We start from the raw sequence: 20848 nt of genomic DNA, 5'->3' as shown, positions 1-20848 counted from the left end.
GCCGAAAGAGGCCACGGTGGCTTCCTTTCTTGCTTTAGAAATTTCAGAGACTTATGACCAGGAGTTGGTCCTCAGATGAAAGACAAGGTTCAGGGCCTCTTAAAACAGACTCTGAGTTTCAGGGTGAAGATAATGTGGGATCGTTCTTTAGTTCCATCAAATCATGGGGGAAGAATAAAAGTTGAAGCATGGGAGACTTTAACAGATATATGAATGTAAAGAAGATCATGATAAATACAGATCTCTCTCATGACATCAGAAGAGTACGCAGTGTGGGAGCCATCCACCGGGGAATTTTTAGGTGGGAAAGAGGCCTTTCTTTCTGGGATGGGTCAAAAACACTCTGCTTGGAGGCAGGAGGATGGACGTTCCTGGGGCATTCTTCTTCTTTTCCTTCCTCTGTCTTTTCTCTTCCCAGGCTCTGCCCCTTCTCTAGCTCGCTTTGCAAGCCCTGTCTCTCTGATGCAGTTAACACCCTGGTTTCCCCCATTTTCCTCCTGTTTCCCTCCTGGTAACAAAACTTACCACCCAACCTTGCAGCTTGTTAGGTTAGGTTAGCCCCTGGACCAGAGGCCCCAAATGCCACGATGTTCTGTGGTCAAGCCTCACTTTCACCGCAAACATTTTGGGAGGTAGGATAGCGTCATGGTCGAGGGCACCAGCTCGAGACCAGATCCAGATGGTGGCCACACTGCTTACTAACAGATGGTGTTGGGCGTGAGCCTCTGAAGTGGAGACAACCGCTGTCCTTGCCTCGTAGAGGTGTTGTGCAGCCGCAGTGAGTTCATGTGTGCAAAGCACTCAGCACAGTGCCTGGTATAGGCGGGCAGGGTGGGGTGGAGGGCAGCGGGGCGGGGAATGTTAAATAAAAGGTAGCTATTATTTTTCAAAGAGTAGACACTGTAATTGAGTAGAATTCATGCATATCAAACAGTCCCACAGTATGTGAAACAAGACAGTAAACCAGAAGCTCTTGGCCCTGGAAAACAGGCCACCATCAAGTGTCCACCTAGAGGGGTGTTCACTCCAAGACCACCCTGAGCTCCCCTGGGTGGGGGGCGGAATCAGAGGGACAGTTTCTCACTCTCTTCGTTCTGAGGCCACACGTTCACCTAAAAGTGCTCTTTGCTGTGATGACAGAGCCCTCTCCTCCCGCAGTTCCGGAAGCCGAAGAGGCAAAGGCTGCCCATGAGAAAGATGAGTGTGCTAGAGGGATGTGCGTGTGTACATGAGCACGGGAAAGCTCCCGCCGGGACACTCCTTGGTAGCCACCTCCTTTGACCTGCTCTCTGGCTGTTCCAGAATGAGGTGCTCAACCGACAAATCCAGAAGGAGATCTGGAGGATCCAGGATGTGATGGAGGGGCTGAGGAAGAATAACCCATCCCGGGGCACAGACACAGCCAAGCACAGAGGTAGCCGCTCTCTCCACCAGCCTCCTGGCTCCTGGCCTCACCAGAAACACCTCCAGTGTCTCTGGTCTCCATCCCACACCTGCCAACTCATACCTCTCCAGGCCTTCACACTGTGCTCAGAGCCAGTCAGGGCCTTCTCAGGGCTCCAGAAATTCCCTCTGCCCAGAATAGACCAGATAGACCAATCAGAGATGCTGTTGCCTCTAGATCCCTCCCCAGAACAGGTCAAAGAGCACCTGCGCCTTCCCAGCCCCTAAGCCCATGGGCCCACTGGTGATCTGAGGCCATTACCTTAGTGTCTTCCTTCAGCCCAGGGACCTTGGGCTGGCTTTCTGTGACACCTTTGAGGTAGTGGTGTCATTTCCATCCATTATCTTTTCCTGCCCAGCTCGCTTCTCAACAGCCAACCTGTGAGCCGACCCGTTATAAGTCCCTTCAGCAGGCCCAGGTGGCCCTGAGACCCTAAATCCTCCCCTGCCTTCTCCACCTACAGAGCCCAGCCACACTCCAGGCCACACCCCTACCCCTTCCCTCATCTCTCTCCTCTTCTGTTTCCCCAAAGGAGGACTTGGCCCCTCAGGCACCTACAGCTCCAACAGCCCCGCCAGCCCTCTCAGCTCCACCAGCCTCACCAGCCCCCTGAGCCCTTTTTCATTGGTGTCTGGCTCTCAGGGGTCCCCCACTAAGCCCGGGTCCAATGAGGTAAGCTGAGATCACGGAGAAGAAGGTGGGTGGGGGAGGGAGGACTAGGTCCCCATTTGCCTGAAATTATACAAGTTCTGTGCCCATCTCTTCCCCAGAGGCCTCCAGTCGTAGTGCTTCATCTCTGTCTAAGGTAGTCATTCTCAAACCCAGTTTGGTGACCCTCACTCCAGACTTCTCCTTTACTTGTTCTCATCTCCAACTGTCATCCTTAGGTGCCTTTCAGGGAGGTCTTTCCTGAGCACCAGGATGGTTAGCAGAGACCCCAAACACTTAATAGGAATTTAACTCTAGGATTGTTCTGCGGGTGAGAGGGCTGAGGGTTGGTGTGGGGGGCATTTGCCTAGTCAGCCAATCAGCAGGTGTTTTCGGAGGCTCTGCTCTGGGCAAGGGACGGTATGAGACCCTCTCAGAAAGATGCCTGAGGGCCTTCACCCACCCAGCGTCCAATGGGGACCAAGACCATTCACAGTGAACAGCCCTCCTCTGGAACGTGGTGGCATATGTCTCAATACTGAGCCACGTGGCTCAGACTGTAAATGTTCTGATGTTCCAAAGAGAGGGTGGAACTTAAACTAGGCCATGAAGCATTGGGACAGGTAGAGGAACAAGGGAAAGGCATTACAGGCTGGAGAGCTGGCGGAAGCAAAGGTACAGGGGAGGGGTGTGCCCAATGTGATGGGGAGACAATGAGGAGAGAGCTTCAGAGAAAATGGGGGACCAGTGCACAGGCGGGGGCTCAGTAGACGAGGGCCTTGTAGGCCAGGCAGGGTTAGCTCTGGAGGTGGAACTCCATCCAGGCGACGGGTGGGAGTTTGGTGGTCCAGGGCCCCGCCCCAGGCTCCAGCAGTGTTGTTGTCCGCCTCTGCTAATGCTCTTTTCTTCTGCTCTCACAGTGGCTGCTCTTGTTCCTCCTAATGCTCTGGCTTCTCTCTGCCTCAGGAGCCTGGCCCCCCGCGGCCTCCCCTCCCCAAAGCCTACGTCCCCCTGGAGTCTCCTCCCACCGTGCCTCCACTCCCTAGTGAGAGCCGCCTCTGGCCATACCCCAACTCCCCTTCCTGGCACCGCAGTGGCGAGACAGCCAGGGGTCAGGTACCCAACACCCTTGGGTCCTGGAGGGCAGGGACGGAGGGAGCGGGGCCCGGCAGGAGACCAAGTCATTGTTCCCATCCCAGTATTAATTTTGCCACAGCTCAGCTTCTACTGGTCCTCTGTCAGACTCTGGGATAAGCAAAGGGATGGGTGAGACCCTCATACTGGTCCTCTTTCCCCTTTTTGCTTCCTGTGGACAATGAAAACATGAGTTGCTGCCCTACCCCGTGGCAGCCCGTGGCTGTAGGTGGTGGGTTATGCCCCCCTCCCTACCAGCATGACCAGACGATGGAAATCCAGTGACAGCCCCCCAACCCCCACTGGTGCCATTCCAGTTCCTTCCTGCCGTTGTGCACCTCAGACCCCAATCCTCCCATGCTCTCCCTCTCCCCTTGCCTGTGTCTCTGCCTTGTCTGTGTCCTCTGACTCTCATCAGCCCCTGAAGTGTAAGGATACAGACCCTTTTCTCCCCTGTTCTGGCTCCTTCTCTCACCTGGATCCCTAGGCAAGGTCCAGGAGAAACATGCAGTTAGGCTTGGAAGAGGTTGCATGGTGAGTAGAAAGACTCCTCCAATAGGCTCAGCTACTTACTGGTAAGATGCACAACCCTTGAGGGTCTGCCTAGTGAGGTGGGCAGAGCAGGTATCATTGCCTCGGTTTTACGGACAAAGAAAGGTGATAGGACTTACCCATGCTCTGTAGTTGGGCCAGAGCTGGAGTTCGTGACCTCTGGTCTAGTCTCTCTGTACTCCCCTCACTGAGACTTAATTCTTCATCCCCGTGGGAGGGGATGGCTCAGATGATGTCTGAGGTCCCTTTCTAGTCACATGATTCTGTGAGACCACAACCCAAATGCCCTGTTCCTTCCCACAAAGCTCATCTTATTCTTGTGCTCAAGTCTTGGGTGGGATCCCAACAGAATCCACAGAGAGCCTTGGCCTTGTAGCCCCCTCCTCCAACCATGCCTCCTCTGGCTCACAGCAAGTCTGTGCTTTTCGTGTTTGCCAGGAGGACTGGTTGGGCTGAGGGATCTCTCTGATGGGCCTCAACGGAGGCCCTCTTGGAGGCCCTGAGCCCTCATTCCCCAAGAGGACCACACATTGGCCAGTCTTAAGGTGGCATGGGTGGGAGGCTCCAGTGTATCCTTGCCCACTTCCCAGCTGGCACACACAGTTTCCCTGCCCCATGTTTTTTCAAAGGTTTGCACTCCCACCACTGCAAAACAAAGAAACACCACCAGGGACCCAATTCTCGGTGGTCACTCTAGCACCATCCATCCATCTTCTCATCCCTTCTCCCTAGCCCATGGCAAGCTATGAGCAAAGCAAGAAAGACCCCCACCAGACCTCACCCCTGGACACCACTAGAGACATCAGCCTTGTGCCCACCAGGCAAGAGGTGGAAGCAGAGAAGCAGGCAGCTCTCAACAAAGGTACTTCCTGTTCCATCCTCCCCTGGAAGTGAGGCTAAGGGTCAGAGAAGAGCCCAGACAGGTGCTCGCTCACATCCAAGGAGGTGCTTCCCCACCTGGGCCTCTCACCTCCATGGAGGGCAGGACTGAGCCTCTCTGAGAAGCAGGCTGCCCTGTGTCCCTTTTTATGGGACCCACTGGCTACTGTGTCTCCCTGCAGTTGGCATTGTGCCCCCTCGGACAAAGTCACCCGCTGATGAAGGAGTGACCCCGTCGGGGGTGGTGAAGAGGAGTGCCAGCGGGCTCGCCAATGGGCTCTCCTCCCGGGTGAGTGCGTGCCCGCAGGCCCCGAGAGCCCGTGCAGGCCTGAGCGGGGCTGGGAGCCCAGGGGCCTCCGTGTGTCCACCTACCTGTCACTGTTCAAGAAACCCAGGACTAGAGGAGGAAGGTAGAACAAGAAGAAAGAAGGCAAGCGGAGTTCTCCTTCAGGGAGACGTCACGGGACAAGGAAGCTATACATAATAAAGATATAAGAATATTTAACAAAATTATTGTAATGTGCCAGTGATGAAATACAAACTCAAAAGTCAGTGGTCAGAGTCAAATGTGCTGACCAGAGGCACCGTGTTAGTTTCCTGGGGTTGCTAGGAAGTTAACAAAACAAACTTGGTGACATAAGACAATAGAAGCTTATTCCCTCACCGTTGCGGAGGCCAGCAGTCCAGAATCAAGGTGTCCGCAGGGTCGGTTCCTTCCGGAGGCTTGAGGGAGCCTCATTCCATGCCTCTCTCCTGGCTCTGGCTGTTGCTGGCAATCTTGGCTTGTAGACGCACCCACACCCCCCCCAACTGCTGTCTCCACCTTCACATCACCTTCTACTCTACGTGTCTTCTTTTTTTCTGTTTCTTATAAGGACACCCATTATTCGGTTTAGGGCTCACCCTAATTGAAGATGATCTCATCTTGAGCTCCTTAACTTGACTACATCTGCAAAGACCCTATTTCCAAATAAGGTCACATTCACAGGTACTGTGGTTAGGACTTGGATATATCTTTTGGGGTCCACTCTTCAACCCATTACAGGCAGGCTTCCCAGAGAAGGGAAATTTTAAGGGATTAGGGCAGATGAAAAATCTGGGTTGGGGGGGTGAGGCACCAGTCAGAGCCCCGGTCTCCCACTACAGCAGGAGCGCCCCAAGAGTGCTGTGTTCCCTGGCGAGGGCAAGGTCAAGATGAGCGTGGAGGAGCAGATTGACCGTATGCGGCGGCACCAGAGCGGCTCTATGAAGGATAAGCGGAGGAGCCTGCAACTCCCGGCCAGCCCGGCCCCCGACCCCAGTGCCCGGCCCGCCTACAAAGTGGTAACGTCCTCCCAGCCCCCACAGGCATGGCCTGGCATCTGCCAACACTGCCCACGCCCAGGTCCCCACCAGCCTGACCTGGAGGGGTTGTAGGGAGGGAGGAGGTTTTAGTCAGGGAGAGACCAGGAAGGACCCAAGCTGGGCGCCTGGGAGACCTGGGGGACGCTTGTCCCCCACTGGGCAGAGGAGATACTCCAACAAGTGTTTCCTTTTTTGTGTGTTTAAAGAAAAATAACTCACAAAAAAGGAATGCCTTGACTATTTTGGCTGAAATGAATTATACAAAATTCAGTTAAGAGAGGTTAGTACAAAACCTGCAACCTAGAAGTAGCCGTCACTTGTTTCTAGAGCATTTCCTATGTGCTTAACATTGGGCTGGGGGTTACTGAAGGTAATCATAGCTCAACATCACATGGCACAGTACAAGTCACGATCCCTTTCATGTTATTTCATTTAGTCATTTCAAGGATGCTGGATTAGGAAGTATTACCCCCGTTTTAGAGATAGGGAAAAAAAGTCATGAGAAATTAAGGGATCTCTGGGCCACACAACTATTAAGTGCAGAGCTGGGAGTAGCCCAAACTATTGGCCTAATTTTTCTTTCCATTAAATTTCAGAAATACAAGAAAAATTATGGCCCATGAGTCCTGCCCTCAAACAGTTTACATTCTAATTGGTGGACTAGAACTTCTAGCATATGAAAAAATTAGAGATCAATATAAGACACACCGATTCAGTTGCCCAAAGTATTATATATGGCACTGGATGTGAACACAGGTACAGCAGGATGGGGACAGAAGACAGGGATGAGATTTCACCTTGGGGCCCTTGTAGGCGAGCAGGCTTTGGACAAGCAGCATGGAAGGATAGCTCAGCAGTGGGGCGTGGCCAGGTCAGGCATGTTAGGCAGGAATAGTGAGGACACGGGCATGATTAGGGCTGCCTGGAGGCGTGGGTAGCAGTGGAGGTGCCGCTGGCAGTGGGACAGAGGCCCCGCGTGGTCACGACGGTGCTGCCGCCTAGGTGCGCCGTCACCGCAGCATCCATGAGGTGGACATCTCCAACCTGGAGGCAGCTCTGCGGGCAGAGGAGCCTGGTGGGCAGGCCTACGAGACACCACGGGAGGAGATTGCCCGGCTCCGCAGAATGGAGCTGGAGCCCCAGCACTATGATGTGGATATCAGTAAGGAGGTGAGCAGAGTCCAGGAGGGGCCGGGCGGGGGGAACCCCAGGAAGGAATAGAGGCGGTGACCTCGGTCCCTCCACAGCTCTCCACCCCAGACAAAGTCCTCATCCCTGAGCGGTACATTGACCTGGAGCCTGACACTCCCCTGAGCCCAGAGGAGTTGAAGGAGAAGCAGAAGAAGGTGGAGAGGATCAAGACGCTCATTGCCAAGTCCAGGTAACAGGCCTTGGGGTGAACCTCCACTTCCTCTACCCACCCTGGCGCCTAGGGCACCTGGGGCACTAGTGCCACTGAATCCAGTGCCCGGACTCATGCGGTTGGGGTTCCTGAGCCTCCCCAGCAGAGAGCAAATGGAAGCAGTGGTTCCAGGCAGCGGACCGGGCCCAGGCACGTGGCAGGGTTGGTGACGCTGCCATCGGTGCCAGAAAGACCTACTGGGCTCGTGCACGCGCTGTCATCAAGACAAACTGATGGGTCGCCCTCCGGTGACTTGTTTTCCCTGTCAAGCCTGCCCTAAATATTCACTTGACCCTTCTAGTTCATTTCTAAATGGTGCAGGTAGGGGTCCCAACACGCGTTTTGCTAGGGTCCCACTCACCCCAGGGGACAGGCTTGCTGGGAACCGGAGCCTGCACGTTCACAGGCCCCTGGATCCCTGCCAACCTCCGTCTGCAGGCCCCCCAAGCCATTCGGACCATCCTGTCCCCCCTCCATCTCTGTGTGTCTGTGCCTCTTTAGTATGCAGAACGTGGTGCCCATCGGCGAGGGGGACCTTGTGGACGTGCCCCAGGACTCAGAGAGCCAGCTGCAGGAGCAGGAGAAGCGGATTGAAATCTCCTGTGCCCTGGCGACCGAGGCCTCCCGCAGGGGCCGCATGCTGTCTGGTGAGACGGGCTGGGCCTCGCTCCGCCAGGGAGACCGGCTGACCAGGCGTAGGGGAGGTAGTGCAGTGTGGCAGGGGGCCAGGGACAGAACAGGGAGATGTTCCTTGAGGTCAGAATGAGCACTTATTGAGCGCCAGGGGCTGTGCTAGTCTCAGGGGGTGCAAAGGGGCCAGAGTTACTGACATCTGGGAGCTCAGAGCCAGGATGACCCGCCTAGCTGCTGGACAGAGAAATGGCCAGAGGCCATGCGGGGAGCACAGGGAGCCATTCTACCTGGGCAGGTCCAGGAAAGGCCCAGAGAAGAGGCGATAACTGAGCCTGATTGGAAAAGATGCAAGTATGTACCAGTGGTGGAGTGAGGGCCAGGTATTCCAGGGTATTCTCTGACTTCCCATTCGTGCTGCATGCAAATAGCAGGAATGAAAAGGGAAGATGGTACAAGCAGCCAATACAGTCACCACCTTGGCTACTGACCCAAACCCACTTTTCTGCTAAGAAAAGATGAGTACAGGGAACTGACTTCACACTGATACAAAGGCTAGTGGGTCTTAGTGGACCCTATGGGGTTGCAGCCAATAGGACTCACTTCCCCTCAGCTTGAGGAGAAGCACCTCGGAATAGAGGAGAATGTAATTGGGAAGAATAGAAGAGACCCTATGAATGGGAGGCTTTGAGGTGGAGGAAGGACAGTGGTTAAGTCATTAGCATGGGAGACGATATTCCCCACTCCTGAACACGAAAGGTGCTTAGGAGGGAGAGGGAAGGGGGGTGGTTCTGAAGGCCAGTCCAGACGAATGCCCTGGACGGATGCCAGGCTTGTGATGACTTTGGTTGAGTGAGCAGAGACAGGTTGTGCCAGCCAGAGTTATGGTAGCCTGGGCAAGTGTCAGATTAGAATCGTGGCTGGACACACAGAGGAAGGAATGGCGTTTCATGTTGGTGACTTGGAGGGTTTCAGTTTTTGCTCTTTGAGGCTCGATTTCCTCATCTGTAAAATTCAAATCAAAATACCTGTCTGGTGGTGTGAGGATGAAAACAAGGTGAGCTAAGCATCTAGCACCATGTCTGTCACCCAGTAACTGCTCAATAAATGCTAGCCGGCTGTAGTAGCAGTAGTGCTGGTGCTGTGGTAGTATTAGTTGAAATAGCAATAGCTAAAGTAGAAATAGGAATGTTTTGTGGGTTTTCTAGCTATTTTAAATATGGATATTTTCAGAAACCAGAGGGTTTTAGGCTACAGCAAAGGAGATTTAAGTAAGCTTTAAGGAAGAACCTACTAGCAGTTGGCATATAAATGGACATTAGAACGGGTGGCCAGGGAAAGCCCTTGGAGATACTTCAGAAACAGGCTTTCAGGTGGGCAGGAGTTGAGGGCAAGAGAAGGGATGGGCTTCAGAGAGCCGCATCTTGCAGCCAGAACCGAAGGCAGCAGAACCAGTTTGGCTACAAGGAGGCTTCTGTCAACCGCCCTGTAGTTTACCTGCAAAATGAACTCGAAGCTTCCAAAGATCAAATTCCACATGCTCTGGGCAAAAGGCAACTTCCTATTTCAAGGGTTAGAGCATAGCACTGTTAAAACTTCCCTCTGCCCCTTGCCCTGTCCCAGCCCCGGCTCTCTCTTCTATAGCTCCCGCGCCAAAGGTGCCATGAAAACAAAACCCACCCTGGCTCTTCAGATTCCCCCTTGATACCCATGGGCTTATATTTCAGGGTCAGTGTGCTGAAAACAAATGGTCACCTTGCTGTTGCCGAGACCCCAACTATTTAAAAAACGGCTGTGGCAGGGCCAGACCTCAGACTTAGCCCACTGTCCCCACCACCCCTGGCCTATGGCCCAGATTCCCAGGGCTGCAGCTCTGCCAGGCACAGCAGGCGCTGTAGGGAGGGAGTGCTGGGCACAGGGGGCATGAGGACGGTGCAGCGGGCAAGGGATGTAGTTAGTGCCTGAGTGGGGGTGTGGGGCCTGGATGCTGTGGTCAGTGGCGAGCTTGTAGCAGTTGTTGGTATACTTCGTGTGCAGTATCTGGGAAGATGCGGCAATTTTAAGTTTGTATGTGTGGCGTGATGTCATTGCAGTGTCTGTATTGGGTAATGGTTGTAGGTACATATGTATGGGTGCATATGCACGTGTGTTATGTGTGGGTGGAGGGGAAGTTTGAGTACAAATATAGGAGTGTGTCTGTGTGTGCAAAATGTCTATGGGTGTTGAGCGGAGACCCATTATTTATGAGTACAGATGACGTTTGGGAAGCTGTTGACGTGAGTGTACAATACACGGGTGGAGGTAGTGCTTATGAATGCACACATTCACGTGTGATACTTCCTGTGCAGCATGAGGAATGAGAAAGAGTATTTGTGTATATGTCGCGCACAGTGTATGTACTGCACATTTGTGAACACACACCTGTGTGTGCAGGATGGAGGGAGCACAGCCTCATGAATGGGAGTACATGTGACCGATTATGCCTGCAGATGTGGTAGCACTTGTGAACACACAACTGTAATAGCACATCTGTCCAATGCCTATCCACTGCATATGTGAATTTATTTTGATGGATATATTCCTAATGTGTTTAGTATTTTTCTGACTTCTTAAAGAGGTTATATTTAGCAATCAGTCTTTCTTGCTGTCACTCATTTAGTATCATTATAAACGTCCTTATTTCGCTGACCTCTGTGGAAGGGATGCACTTGGGGGCTGTAATCCATACAGATCTGTTTGTAGCCCTGCTAAATGCTACCAAACTGTTACACATTTTTTTGGTAATAGATCTTTATTAGAGTATAATTGCTTCACAATACTGTGTTAATTTGTGTTGAACAAGAAAGTGAATCAGCCATATGCATACATATGTCCCCATATCCCCTCCCTGTTGCATCTCCCTCCCACCCTCCCTATCCCACCCCTCTAGGTGGTCACAAAGCACTGAGCTGATCTCCCTGTGCTATGCTGCTGCTTCCCACTAGCTATCTATTTTACATTTGGTAGTGTATATATGTCCATGCCACTCTCACTTCGCCCCAGCTTCCCCCTCCCACCCCGTGTCCTCAAGTCCGTTCTCTATGTCTATGTCTTTATTCCTGCCCTGCCACTAGTTTCGTCAGTACCAGTTTTTGTTTTTTAGATTTCATTTATATGCGTTAGCATACAGTATTTGGTTTTCTCTTTCTGTCTTCACTCTGTATGACAGACTCTAGGTCCATCCACCTCATTACAAATGACTCAATTTAATTTCTTTTTATGGCTAATATTCCACTGTATATATGTGCCACATCTTCTTTATCCATTTGTCTGTTGATGGGCACTTAGGTTGCTTCCATGTCCTGGCTATTGTAAACAGTGCTGCAATGAACATTGTGGTGCATGTCTCTTTTTGAATTATGTTTTTCTCAGGGTATATGCCCAGTAGAGGGATTGCTGGATCATATGGTAATTCTATTTTTAGTTTTCTAAGGAACCTCCATACTGTTCTCCATAGTGGCTGTATCAATTTACATTCCCACCAACAGTGCAGGAGGGTTCCCTTTTCACCACACCCTTTCCAGCATTTATTGTTTCTAGATTTTTTGATAATGGCCATTCTGACCAGTGTGAGGTGATACCTCATTGTAGTTTGTTTTTTTTTTAAATAAATTTATTTATTTTATTTATTTATTTTTGGCTGCGTTGGGTCTTCGTTGCTGCGCATGGGCTTTCTCCAGTTACTGTGAGCAGCGGCCGCTCTTTGTTGCGGTGCGTGGGCTTCTTGTTGCTGTGGCTTCTCTTGTTGCAGAGCATGGGCTCTAGGCGCATGGGCTTCAGTAGTTGTGGTGCACGGACTTAGTTGCTCAGCGGCATGTGGGATCTTCCCGGACCAGGGCTTGAACCCGTGTCCCCTGGATTGGCAGGTGGATTCTTAACCACTGCGCCACCAGGGAAGCCCCCCTCATTGTAGTTTTGATTTGCATTTGTCTAGTAATTAGTGATGTTGAGCATCTTTTCATGTGCCTCTTGGCCATCTGTCTGTCTTTTTTGGAGAAATGTTTTAAAGTTATTTTGTCTACTTTTTACAGAAGATTTTCTCTCTTCAGTTGTGCCTTATATAGATGTCAGTGGGCCTCTCAATTCCTCTCTCTCTCTCCTGATTTTCCTGTTTCTAATCTCTCATGGGCTAGAATCTCAACAAGTCAACATATATCAGAATTGTGTATAAATAAGAGTAACTGGACTCCAAGGAGCTCTTCAATGAATAAATTGTAAGAGCTTCACTGCATGTACATTGTAACATCTATTTGGCTTCCTTGAGATCTTCCTTGCTTAGGTTTTGATTTTTTGACTCTTTTAAAAGTTGAAGTTGCCAGACAACTTAACCATTATCTGTGATACGGACATGCACACGAATGTGTGTTTTGAAAGCATTTGTGTATGTATTTGTATGGCAAGTTACAAGTGTGTTGGGTCATGTGCAAGGTACAGGTTCAGAAGTGCCCATACACACACATCTGAGTTACGTGTGCTGAGTAGAAAGGTTTCATATTGCTGGATCCCATGCACGGACTGTGGATCACTTCCTGTCGGGGAGAGCCCTGCGTGTCTTATGTATGTATGTGGGCGTGTGTAGATATGCGTGGGGCTGCATTGGCCCTTTCTCTTGTGCAGAGGCCAGGGAAGGGGATGAGGTCCAGGGTAGGGTGGGAGCAAGAGACTGGGAAGTTCAATGCCAGGATCCCTCTCTTGGGGGAAACACAGTGTGACCCTGGCTGAGGTCTGGTTCTTCTCTGAGCCTGAGTGAGGATGTTCTCTCACAGCTGCACCAAGGGTGCACAAGGGGCCGGAGACGGTGCAGAGCTTGTTCCTAACAATACGACTCCCCTTTCCTTGTCCTTCATTTTGCTGTTCTCAACGTGAAATAATAATGATAATAGAGTAAAATCTCATTAATTCTAATGTCAGCACTTTAAGGCCTTTAATGATCTGTTTAGGGGTGGATTGGAATTTGCCTTTCCTGGATTGATGAAAAGAGATATTAAGTGACTGTGGGGAGTCGTTTCTGAACCCTCCAGCCTAAGTTAACCGACTGGCTTGAAGCCAGTCAGAAACCTCTGTTTGCATGGAATTGATAAACATGGTGATCACTTGGATTGAGTCCTTGAATGAGGCCTCATGATTCGGATTAGTGTGATTTTACTGCACTATTAATCATTATCACTAGCGATATCACTGCCTGTGAGGTGCCATCCCTCATTCTGTTCCACAGTCGTGGAAAGGTACATGTATCTCTCCCGGTTGCAGGGATGGAAGCGGAGCCCTGGGCTCAGAGGGGCTGGGCCTCGCCCACAGTCACACTGGTTCTCAGCAGAGCCTGGACTGGGCCAGGGCTCCTCTGGGGCCCCATGCTCTCCTCCGTGGCGCCCCTGGAACCAGGCCAGCTCTGCCTCAGCTTGAACAAGTTCCCAAACTCAGCTGTCCTGCTTGCCTCCTGCCTTTTGCTCCCCGCACCGCACGGAGGGGGGCCTCGCTTGCTCTGGGCGCCCAACCTCCCTCCTCCCACCCCCGGCCGCCCCTATTCACTTCCCTGTTCATTTCTGTTTCCAGTGCAATGTGCCACCCCAAGCCCTCCCACCTCCCCTGCCTCCCCGGCTCCACCAGCCAACCCCCTATCGTCTGAATCCCCACGGGGCGCCGACAGCAGCCATGCCATGCGGGTCTGAGCTCTGACGTAAGCACTTTTCTACTGTATTTCATCCAGCCCAGGGAACGGGGACCCCTCCCCTCACCCCCACTGAGCCATCTGCACCGTCTTGTTCCATCCGGCACTGCTTCTCCCCTCACCCCAGTGCCCCTTGTCGCTCTTTCCCTTCCATCCATCTGCTTGAGCCCGCAAGCGTCCCCATGCAGTGCCGGGCTAGGGCCGGCTGGCAGGGCCGCTTCTTGGATGCTGCAGTGCCAGTGGCTTTGCTTCTCCAGAAGCAGATGGGAACAGAGCTGAGGCCTCTCCTGTCCGCTGTCTGAGGGACTGCCCTGACTCCCACCCCTGCACTTCCTGTCGGCCAAGAAGCCGGCCATCTGTTGAGATACACAGCAGTCCTGCCTCAGAAGCTGCTTGTCCCAGATCTTAGTTCTCCCAGATCACTCCCAGATCTTACTATAAATTAAAATAGCCCTAGACGATTCTAGGCAAAGGCTGTGTCCCTTCTTTCCCCCTAGCACGCAGCTACTCAGGATCAGGCAAGTGAACAAGAATTGACTTCTACTCGTTCGTTCCCCTCTCTCAGGGTTGAGGGGGTGGGCGGGTTTCCACAGGTTTTTGCAAGGCAAGACTTCTCTCTGGGGAGGGTGGGCTGGAGGGTCTGCCCCTCTGTGCAGCGCTTTTCTCACCCGTGTCTCTCTCCTCCAGTGCAAGCCCTGGCTGAGGCCAATGCCGTGAAGCTCCACAGAACCACGTTCTGAAGCCTGCCTCTGCCCATCATGGCCCCCTGGCCCCCCCCCCCCCGCCCCTGTGCTCCCATGGGAATGCCACAGAGAGCCAGGCTGGGGGCCGGGCTTCTGCCGAGAGGAGCACAGATGCCTCGGTGTCCACATACCCACGGCGCCCGGCCCTGAAGTCCTTGCTGCTCAGACGGTGGTCCTAGGCCAGGGCGTGAGATGGTGGGGCGAGGAGCGCCATCCTATCTGATGCCCACGGCACAGGGAGCCTAGGTCTGGCTCTAACTGGGGTTGTGATGGCCCTACTGGAACACTCCCTGATGGAGAAGATGCCCTGGTGGGGAATGCGCCCTGGGCTATCTTAGGTTAGGACTCCTCTCTTGACACCGAGAATGGCACCCACCATCACCCCCTTCCCCCATCACCCCCGCCGTCCTGCCCCAGCTGTGCCCAGGGTCTTGGCACATCTCTGCTTATGGGTACTCCTTTGGGGTCCAGTGGAGACTGACCACCCTGCCTGAGCCAAAGACAAGATGATGAGAGATGGGGAGAGGCTCCTCGGCTCCCAGAAGACAGTGCTGGCTGTGGATAGAGAGAAGCAGGTCTGTGCAGTGTCTGAGGGCAGGTTGAGAAGGGTAGCAGAGAGAGAGGGAGAGGTCTCAGGACAGTGGGAGGAAAGGGAAGCAGCAGGACTCATGCGCAAGTAGGAGGAGGAGGACGGAGATGAGAAGGGGTAGGGGATTGGTTTCCCCAGGGTGGAACCTTAGGTTAGTGCCAAGTACAGTGCCAGCTGTTGGCTCTGCTTCTCCCACCTCGTCCCCAGGATCAGCGGGGCTGCCAGACCGAGGTCCTGCCATGGAGCACACTGCTGTGGGTATGGAGGTGTGAGCTGAGGGCCCGGGCAGCAGCAGTCTGGGAGATGGCTCTTTCTAGGTCTGGGCCTGGTTCTGGGGTCAGGAGCAGAGAGAAGGACCTGTCTTACGGAGGGTGTGGTCAGCCTTGGGGCCTTTCCTAAACATTTCTGTGACATTATCTTGTCTCCCTTCCCCCTGAAATGTGCTGTGGGCCAGCTGAGCGTGTGCCCCGGAAAGAGGGCATGTGGCCTTAGTCTGGTAGGCCAGATTCTGGGGCCCTACGCTGCACCCAGGCATCCCAGGCATCCCAGATGAGGACAAGCTGAGGTTGTATGGAAGGTCTCCCTTCTAGCTTGGCTCACTCACAACCCACCTACCCAGGGAGCCAGTAGTGGAGTGACAGAAGCAAAGCCCATTCTCCCTATGCTCCACCCACCTTCAGATGAATGTAGCCAGAGAGGATGGAGGAGAGAGAGTGAAGCTGAACAACCTTGGCCCCTAGGCCTTCTCTTTGCCAGAGTTGCTGCCCAGAGACTTCATTCTGACCTCCAGCGGCCCCAAGAATGATTACTTCATCTTCCAACAATTCCTCTCCACTCCTTCATGGCTGGGACAGTTATGGTTCATATGCAAGTAAAGTTGACAATTCACTCAACAAATATTTATTGAGCACCTTTTATGTACCAGGCACTGTTCTAGGTGCTTAGGATATTCTCATGCTTCTGAGGGTTTACAGACGGGATTCCACTTACCTTCACTTCTAGCAGGTTTTTTGAACATGACCCTTGGCTGCAGTTCCCATCTTCAGCACAGCTCAAGCACCCCAAACCTGTCCTCCCCCCGCACACACTGGCAGGTGGGATTGGCTCCCAGGTAACCGTCTCTCCCTTCTCCATCTTCTCCCACACCTTATCCATCCATAAGAAACGGATTTTTCGGGGCCTTCCATGCCTTCCCCTTTCTTTGTCTGTGTCTCCTTTTTTTTTTAAGTGATATTTTTAGAAATACATGTAAAATACCAAGGGTTAATGTCTGCCCCTCTGCCACCTCTCTCTCACCTCTTATTTCATAAAGCTGGCTCTTTATGTTGCTTTACATGCCTTAATATATGTTTTATGAAGATTATACATATTATAGATGTATATGTAATATATATATATATATTTGTTTGGATGTCTGATCCTTTACTAGAACTCCTGCCCAGGCCCATTTTCTCTCCTTTACTTTCCACATCATTCCTAGCATACTGCGGCCATACCCCATGCCTTTTGATCCAAAGAAGGGGAGAGGAAAGACTTATTTTAAGACAGATCTATTTTACGCTTTTGTTATAAAAGCAAATCTATTTTCAAAATGTGCAATGTCTGAATGGAATTGGCAAATGATGTGAGGAGACTGGGATGGCTGCCTCTAGGTCCAACCCTCCACCCTTCCCTCCTCCTCGGCAGGCAGCTTCCTTCCTCCCATTCCCCAGTCTGCAAAGGGCTGGTCCCCAGAGCTCACCCGGAGAGGATCTTGCCAGGGCAGGACATTCTCTTGCAAGTCCTGGTCTAAGGATTTGATTACACTGTCAACTTTTGATGACTCTCTAGGGTTATTGGGTGTGAACCCTCTTCGAGGAAATGTTTACAGTTGTGTGCACAAAAGTACAGCCTTGCAGGCACACACACCCCAGATGTGCTCCTGGACCACCTCCTTTATCACCCTGCTGGAAAGGGCAGCCTACACCAAACAGCACTGAGAATGTCAGTCTATTCTTTGATGGACCTAGAATATGGTGCAACAGCCAAAGGAAACGGGTTGGCATCACGGGTCCTTCGGGGCAGATACATTCAAGTTCCTTGGACTTCTCACACTCCTTTTCACTTGATCCCTCACTGGTCTGGGTGACACCTATGGCATCTGTCTCCCTCTGTGACCTTTCTTCTGGGGGCCGTTGTTAAGGGGATGGTACCCCAGTCTGGCATCCAGACTGCGAAGTCAGCCCGGAGGGTCCCACGGACAAGGTACATCTCAGACTTGCCAAGGACTTTCTTGCTGCTGGGGTCCTGAGCTAAGCCAGCTCAGCTTTCCAGACTGCTTATCGACTATTGAAGTGGGCAAGGGGCTCTCGCCTTGCAAGAATTTGGGCAGAATGGATGTCTTTTGTCCAGATCTGGAATCAAGGGTTTTGGAATCTAGCACAGAGCTCCTGGCCAACATGTGAAGCCTGGCTTCCCACTTTGGCATTTGCTGGTACCCTATTCCCAGCCTAAAGCAGCTTGCTGTGAATGAAGGGGGCCTAGATGGAGGCCCAGGGGGAAGTAACCGACCTGGTGACAGCCCTGGTTACTAATCTAGGGCCTTCCCAATTAGCACATTACCTCCCTCATCGATAACCAAGAAGCTGTAATCAAATACTGATACTGTCACTTTAGAGTTTTTCTGAGGTTGCAAGCTGTGCGCACTTGCTCCCCTTGGTGAGAGGGATCCTCTTGGAGCAGGGCTGACTATAGCAAGACAGAATTAATTCCTTTCCCTTTAGGTACCCCCTGACAACCTGGCAGCTCTTAAAACTAAGGAAAATATGAAATATACATATATATATATATATATATACACACATATATCTATTTATGCACATATTGGGGCCAATTTGATTTGCTAGTATTAGACAATAAACCGTACAAGGAAATTTATGACTCAGTGTCTTTATTTAGTATAAAAGTGACCTTAGAAGAAGAGTTAAGATTAGATAAACAGAGGGCATCTCTGTCAGGGGACCAAACAGCCGTACCAGCCCCTTAGCATCTTTCTAGCCAATGAGCCCCTCCCCAGGGAGGGGCCATCCTGACTGACGGGCGAGAGCTTGCTTCCCTCTCAGCAGCATTCTTTTTAGATATAGGTACTGAAGCACCCAGTGAGTTCTGCATTTGTATCTTGCAAGTTTGTATAAACCCTATGCAGGGAATAAATGGTTTGTAACAAGTGGTGTGTCTCTGGCACTCTGTGTCCGTGTCTGCCTGTGGCTGGCCTTGGGGTCCATGAGTGTTTACGTGCTTGGCAGAAAAGCGGAGGGGTATCTGGGGCCATCCTTCCCTGACTAAGAGAACTGGGTTCAGAGCATATGCACCACCCATTCCCCCCATGCCTTGGGCTGTACATCTCAGCCTCCCCAGGCAGGGATCCTGGAGTTCTCAGAAGCATGCCACCTCCCCATGAACTAGGGAATGGTGGTTTGTTGTCGACACCACTGTCATCTTTTTGATCCAGGTGACCCCAGATCAAGGTTTGTCCCAAGGTCCTGTACAATGGAAATATCAGATTCTTCAGGCCCTGGAAGCTTCCACTGAAGGTGGGGGCGGGGAGGTGGTATCAGAAAGGTTGCCCAAATTCTTTTCATCTAGCCTCAGTGTTTTGGGGTCATTTCTCTTGGCAGGTACTCAGTGGTTATCCCTTATTGACACTCAGTGTGAAGGACTTTACCAGAGCTGCTCAATTTGAAATGTTTGTGAGGAGTGAGAGTCAAGAAGCCCTGTGAATTCTATGGGCCGGGGTGTGGAGAGAGGACGTGAGCCCAGGACAGCGGCAGGCTTCCCTGGGCTTCTGCAGGATGTCTGGGGAGAGGAGGAGGCATTAATGGTTTAAGAAAGAGGATATAGGAAGGCAAGCTTCTTGTAATTCTGGATTAGCCTCAGTCTGGTTCTAATGGCTGATTTTCAATTCTGGACACCTTCTCATCCCTAAAAGGCTAGTGGAGTAGGTATTTTGTATCTATCATCTATCTACCTATACTTTTTAAAATAAGTAAAATGACTGGATTTTGGATTTTGTAACATCCCCGGGAGAGCTATAAACCTTGATGTCCTTTGTGAAGCAGGGAGAATTGGGACCAGATACAGGCTCAAGATAGACCTTTAGAGCTGGAGGAGGTATACTGGAGAAGTTGTCAATTTCCAGGACCTGGCTCTCTGTCTGCAGCTCCCCCTCTAGGCCAAAGCCATTGACTTGGAGAGGAGGCGGAATGTGAGAACACAGGGCACTGCTGGGTGCTTCTTTCCAAGCATGATGCTCCCAGGTCCCTGGCCGCTCCACCCTCTGGCCCAGATCAGCCCTTCAATCAAGCCAGGCTGGGGTTGCAAAAGGGGGCAGTAGTCAGGAACTATAAATGAAAAAGCAACTAGCAGAATGCCCTTTAAGGAGTAGTGCTCTAACCATGTGGTCGTATATTTATTCTTGAAGAGAAGCATGCTAGGGTCAGGCGGCAGCCAGGCTTCAGACCCTGCTGCTGACAGGGAACGGGGGCCATGCCACATGCCCCCTTATCTCTAAGCCTCCAGTGCAGAACTGGCTCACCCCATTGCTGAGACTGATGGAGGAAAGGAGATGCCGTGCTCAACTCCTAGCCCCGCTCCTTGCTAGCTGCATGAAGATTTGGACAAGTCACTAAAATTCTTGAGTCTCAGTTTCCTCATCTGTGAAATGGGGATATTAACTGCCATCTTATGGAGCTCTCAAGAAAGTCAAATGAAAAAATGGATGAAAAACCCTTTGAAAACTCAAATTCATTTACCAATGAGAGGAGTTGGTGGTGACACTGTGTTGGCCCCCTGGCTGCCTTTAGGGACATGATGAGGGAGGAGGGAAAATGTTTCCCAAGGTCTCCCCTTTGCTGGCTCCGTAGCCTTCACTGGAGGACGTCAGCAGGGGCCCTGTTGTTCAGCCATCTGAGGCGTCCTCCCCCTGCCCACTTCTATTCCTCCAGCCCCAGGGAGTAGCTGCACTATGCCAGCCCTTCCCCACGTTGATCAGGACAGGCTTTCCAGGGCCTACGTCCTCCTCCCTGGAGTTGCCCCCCATGAAGGGGGCCCCTCTCCAGGAAGATGGGCTATAGACAAACCCCTTGGGGCCCAACTCTGGTGCCCAGTGCTGTAATCTGAGAATCAGATGAAGAGACCCCAGATTCAGGAGGGTTCAGTTCTGAGCTTACAGGTGGGCTCCATTGTTAGGGGAGGTATTGTTAGTTGCTATTTTATATTCCTGTGGGAGCAGTTTAAAACCACAATTAAGAGGAGATCAGAAGTCTTTCACATAACAGCATTCAACAGTGTAAGAATAATAGTAATATTAATAACAGTAATTATTATAACTATACTAGAATAATAAGAACAATGGCTCGTTATTTACTATGAGCCAGGCACCTGGTTCTATGCACTTCACATGCGTTTACTCACTAATTCTCATTGTATCTTTACGTGATAGGTACTATTATTATCAAAGGAACTGAGGCACAGAAAGGGTGAATAAAATACCTGTCTCATGGAGCTAGGATGAAGCCCAGGGCGCTCTGATTTTATAGCCTGAGCTCTTAACCTACCAGTTTCAATGGGGATGATACCGCCCCCTAGGGGTGATTTTGGAAATTTTCAGGGGAGCTTAAGTTGTCTCAGGGCTAAGGGGGCAAAACTCTTACTGGCATTTAGTGGCTGCACTGCACAGGGCAGGTTTCCAAAATAAATAATTGCTTTCTGTCCTGCACAACTTTAAAATGTACAAATG

General features: G+C 51.6%; 1 protein-coding gene across 1 annotated transcript in view; it reads left to right on the top strand.

Moving 5' to 3' along the window:
* The window catches only part of PLEKHA6 (pleckstrin homology domain containing A6), a 136289-nt gene extending 118011 nt beyond the window's left edge, over positions 1 to 18278 (top strand). The window contains exons 18-27 of the mRNA XM_073802048.1: positions 1303 to 1414; positions 1977 to 2116; positions 4511 to 4640; positions 4840 to 4946; positions 5804 to 5980; positions 7004 to 7171; positions 7249 to 7382; positions 7905 to 8050; positions 13626 to 13749; positions 14428 to 18278. Coding sequence (XP_073658149.1) covers positions 1303 to 1414; positions 1977 to 2116; positions 4511 to 4640; positions 4840 to 4946; positions 5804 to 5980; positions 7004 to 7171; positions 7249 to 7382; positions 7905 to 8050; positions 13626 to 13741 — 1230 coding nt within the window. The 3' untranslated portion in view covers positions 13742 to 13749; positions 14428 to 18278. The remainder of the gene's footprint in view (positions 1 to 1302; positions 1415 to 1976; positions 2117 to 4510; positions 4641 to 4839; positions 4947 to 5803; positions 5981 to 7003; positions 7172 to 7248; positions 7383 to 7904; positions 8051 to 13625; positions 13750 to 14427) is intronic.
* The last annotated feature ends 2570 nt before the right edge of the window (positions 18279 to 20848 follow it).

Source organism: Tursiops truncatus, chromosome 1 (genome assembly GCF_011762595.2).
Source record: "Tursiops truncatus isolate mTurTru1 chromosome 1, mTurTru1.mat.Y, whole genome shotgun sequence".
In the NCBI taxonomy this organism is placed as follows: Eukaryota; Metazoa; Chordata; class Mammalia; order Artiodactyla; family Delphinidae; genus Tursiops; species Tursiops truncatus.
This window is presented reverse-complemented; position numbering and strand designations above follow the sequence as displayed.